This window comes from Phaethon lepturus, unplaced genomic scaffold (genome assembly GCF_000687285.1).
Source record: "Phaethon lepturus isolate BGI_N335 unplaced genomic scaffold, ASM68728v1 scaffold6892, whole genome shotgun sequence".
Lineage (NCBI taxonomy): Eukaryota > Metazoa > Chordata > Aves > Phaethontiformes > Phaethontidae > Phaethon > Phaethon lepturus.
The window spans coordinates 50890-55278 of record NW_010521140.1 but is presented as its reverse complement, the minus strand read 5'-3'; the positions used below and the strand labels follow the sequence as shown (position 1 = coordinate 55278).

The window sequence follows — 4389 nt, the reverse complement described above, 5'->3', positions numbered from 1 at the left end:
CACCAAAGAAAATTTCAGTCTATTCAATTTCAGAGAGTCATAATTTACAAAAAAATAAATAGTTTTACTCTAAAGAAGAGAATTGTCTAGTATTAAAGTCAGCAATATCATTCACAGAAGTCCACATTCCCAGAGTGCTGAGTATTTGGGTTCGTCTGACTTAGTTTGCCTCCTTCCAGCATTTTCCTTTAAAGTAAGACTAATCAGAACATGAGAAAAGTAACTTTTTTTCTTCCCACAGAAAACTGAACATTCAACATGGATCTTGAAAACCAGACTTCATTGCTAATTGAATTGTGAGACCCCTCTGACACAGAATTTTAAAAACAGTAAAGCTTTTTTTTTTTTTTTTTTTAAAAAACTGTAACAGAACAGTTTCCCACAAAATTTAAGAGTCAACAGCAGCAGCATGAAGGGCATGTTTCTTCGGTATAAGGCTAATGGTCCTTGATGTGGCAGAACTTCTATTAAAGCACAGAACTGCCAAAGCCAAGGGTATTACAATCAATGTCACGCCGAGCCTGCAGCCTCCACTCCGGCAAATCCTCACTTCTCAGCCTAGTCCCCACAGGCGTAACCAGGATTCGCCACCTGAGTAGGAACGCCCGAGTGAAGCGGGTGCAAGATCAGGTACTGTATAACATCAACGGCTGCACGAATTTGCTTTTGGAGTGACCGTTGAGTTCTAGACATGCTTAAATACTGCTTTGAAGTTGACTGTGCTTTTTCACATCAGCACTACTGACACACTACAGTGAACTTGCTGCTATACACTGTAAACACATGAAACCCTTTTAGGAGAATGCATAAAAGCATTACCCATGTACAGTAAATGCCATAATGAGAAAGTCTGGCACACATGTTATTTCACAAGAAGAAAAATCTTTGGACTATAGTATTATATGCCACAAAATGTTCCAAGTGCATCCCACAATAGATGGCTCATCAAATGAGGAATCAGCAAACAAGCAAATAACTAGCATTTGCAAAAATGTTTTAAACAAAAAAAAGAGGGCTTCAGAACATAAAAGCAGATGAAAAGAAAAAGCTTCTCTGAACTTCTCTGATGAATCACTCTGCCTTACATTTGAGAACATAATGACAGATTTCAGGCAAAAATTAAAAATCTCTGAAGTGTTTTGCACAGTATACGTGCTTCTCCTAAGGCTGGCTAAAATCAATACTAAGGAGGATAAAAAAAAAAATTGCATTTTTCTGTTACTTTCATCGCCATACTCTGGCTCACTTCACTAGGTCTGAAACTGAACTGTACAGTTCACATCAGCTCAGGGAAAGTTACAGTTCTTTGAATGTATCCCCCTCCCTCTTCCCCACACGAACTAACCAAGTTCAAATGCTACACCAAGCCTGAATCTTTGGCCATGCTATAGAAAATGCCTTTTTCCTGAAGTAGGTGGTCTGGGCTACCACACTCCACCACTTCTCCTCTGTCCAGGACTAAAACTCTGTAAAACAAAACAAAAGAAACAAACAAAAAAACACACAAAAAAAACAAACCACACACAAAAAAACACCCAACAGTTACAAGAAGATCCAGAAAGCCAATGAACACATGTATATGTACAGACAGAAACTGAGTGTAGCATAGCCATTACATGCAGGCAAAGACAGCCCAGACTGTACAAATGAACACAGGTTCTCAACTCTGTCCCTCCTGACCTCATTGCAGATGGCCTGTCTGGTCTATTTTTTTATGTAACACATGTTTACCCATCACATGCAGGCAGCCATGAGACTGTTGACTGTGCCAGAAACTAGATGGCAAGCACTTCTTGTCAAGGTGAGTGACAGCCCCTAAGACCTTGCAAGACCTGGGATAACCTGCCCATAATACTGCACTACAGCAACTGCTGTTACACCGCTTCTGCTGACAAAACACACGCAGGCATAACTTACACAAAAAAACCACACAACTGGAATTAGGAAGTTTACAAAGCAAGTTTCCACAGTCAGTGAAGTCAGCTCACAGTGAAAACACTGCCTTCAGCTACCTCCACTAATTGGGCAGGCGCTGCAGAGACGCTCACTAAGCCCTCAGCAGGTGGTGCCGCACGGTGCTTCCCGCTGCTGCAAGCGAGCTGGGTGTTCCTCTGGTGACAGTACTGCTGGCGCTGGGTCTAGCACAGGCAATGTTCCTGCCTCTTATCTTTCGCTACTGACAGACAGAGGTCTACAAAAGTACACTAAAATCTTATTACTGATCACTTTGCGCTCTGCCATTCTCTGATAAAAAGCACAAGAGAGCTTAAAACTGAAGTTTTCTATATATATATGTGTATATATATATACACACACATATATATGTGTAAAAGTATATATATATAAGTGTATATAAGTAAGGCAGCTGAGAATGAGGGATGCTGTATGAACTACAACCAAAAAAGTGATAGAAAGAAACGCTGAGTAAACGTCAGAGAAGTTGCGGGACCCGCCCCTTTGAATCCTTACACTGTCTATGCCTAGTTTACGGTATGAGCTCCCTAAAGCTCTGATGCATCTTTCAGCTGTGCCTAAATTAGGGCAAGACCCAAGAATAGACTCCAATCCTCACCTCCCTCCCCTTCTAGTTTGCCCGGGAAGGAACAGCAGTGCAACAGAAGGATCAAGAGGAGCTCCCCAGGCCAAGCACAGCCACAGCAAGCTAGAACACACACACAGAGACACACAGACATGCCACCCATCAAAGCAGGGATTCCAGCAGCTCTGCAGAGAGGTGGCTAAAAATGCACTGGTAAACATTTAGCTAACAAAGATGCTCATTTAAGTAGGGCACAATGCAGGTCACACACACACCATTCAAGATAAAAGTGGTATTACTTTACCTTGTGTAGTCCATGATTGTGTTCAGACGATGTGCTATAGTTAATACAGTACATTCTTCAAATTGAGACTTTATTGTTGATTGTATAAGCTTATCTGTTTCAAGATCAACAGCAGCTGTGGCTTCATCCAGAACCAGGATTTTGGACTTCCTGAGCAGAGCTCGTGCCAGGCACACCAGCTGGCGCTGTCCCACACTACGCAGATTGGACAGGAGGGTGGGGAAAGAAGTCAGATCAAGTTTGCAGTATTCATTTTGAAGCCTAGCAATTCCTCCTTCTCAAGTATAGGTACCAAGAACCCAGAAAAATAGGTAAGGTCGGTCTTACTACTTCACTGCAGAATATTTAACAGCATCTGAAAATACATCCCCCTCACAATGAATTCCTGGCAGCATAGTAAGAGAATACATGACAAATGGTTTCAGCATAACTGCATCAGGCTTATTCACTGAATCAATGATGCAGTGTTGAGGACTGGACTTTAAATGGCTTCTACAGACTGAACATATACCCATTATGGTGCAAAAAGCAAGCTAACAACTCCCTTAGAAAAATTGCATCTGTCAAACAAGAGCCTTGGTAAGTTCAGAGCATCCACTAAAAATAGCAGGCTGCTGCTACCAAAATCCTTCCCAAGACTGCCCAGGCTGTCAAACCTCACAGCATTCTGAATATTTCTTGTATTACTTTAAATTCCCAAACTTGAGAGTTTAAAACATGTTGAATAAAATCTAGTTGGTTGGTTGCCTGGTCATGCATTAAGAATTCCCCAACTCCCTCCCCAAATTCTCATCCAGGGTGGGGGGAGCCCCACACTGCATTGTTACTGCTAGGGTCTAGCTACATACTGTCCCAGGTGAGCTGTACAGTTTCTGGAAATGGAAAGTCTAGTTGCAGATAGGAGGGCACACACCCTCTCAGTTCTCACTTAGTTCTTAAGGCAATTTTCACAAGCACAGTTCTTTGACATACCTGAGGTTCTCACCCCCTTCAGCACACTCATGATTAAGTTTATCAGGAAGGGACGACACAAAGTTTTTCAGGTGAGCCAATTCCAAAGACCTCCAAATGTCTTCATCAGAGTGTTGGTCAAAAGGATCAAGATTCATACGCAGAGAGCCAGAAAACAATATTGGATCCTAGTCATAGGAAGAGGTAATTGACAATGTACACAGAATATGGCAAGTACTTCAAAAATATTTCTTTACTTCAAAAATATTTCTTAGATAGTGAAAGGGAAATAACACATCCAGATGCAGTTGCAAGCAAGCTAATCTACTGAATTTAGGAGTGAGACCTCACTGTTTCCAACAGCAAGTTATTCTCCCTCACCCTTATTCCATATGCCTCTTGGGGACCTGACCACTGCCCTCTGTCAGTAACTCATGAATCCAGGAAAGAAAAAACAAACAAACAAAAAGCCAACTTTTTTTTAACCAGGCTACCAAGTTAAGTTCAACAACAGGCACTCCCTGCCCAACCTTCTGTCAGCAGGGACTGCTATGTCAACTTTCCATTTCTTAGGGAATTACACCACCTGTAAATA

General features: G+C 41.8%; 1 protein-coding gene across 1 annotated transcript in view; it reads right to left on the bottom strand.

Annotated features, from left to right (window-relative positions):
- Positions 1-1154: 1154 nt before the first annotated feature.
- ABCC1 (ATP-binding cassette, sub-family C (CFTR/MRP), member 1) overlaps positions 1155-4389 on the bottom strand; it is a gene marked incomplete at its 5' end in the record, with an annotated part of 41276 nt that continues 38041 nt past the window's right edge. The window contains 3 exons of the mRNA XM_010281413.1: positions 1155-1466; positions 2844-3038; positions 3816-3982. Of these exons, the coding sequence (XP_010279715.1) occupies positions 1358-1466; positions 2844-3038; positions 3816-3982 (471 nt within the window). The remainder of the gene's footprint in view (positions 1467-2843; positions 3039-3815; positions 3983-4389) is intronic.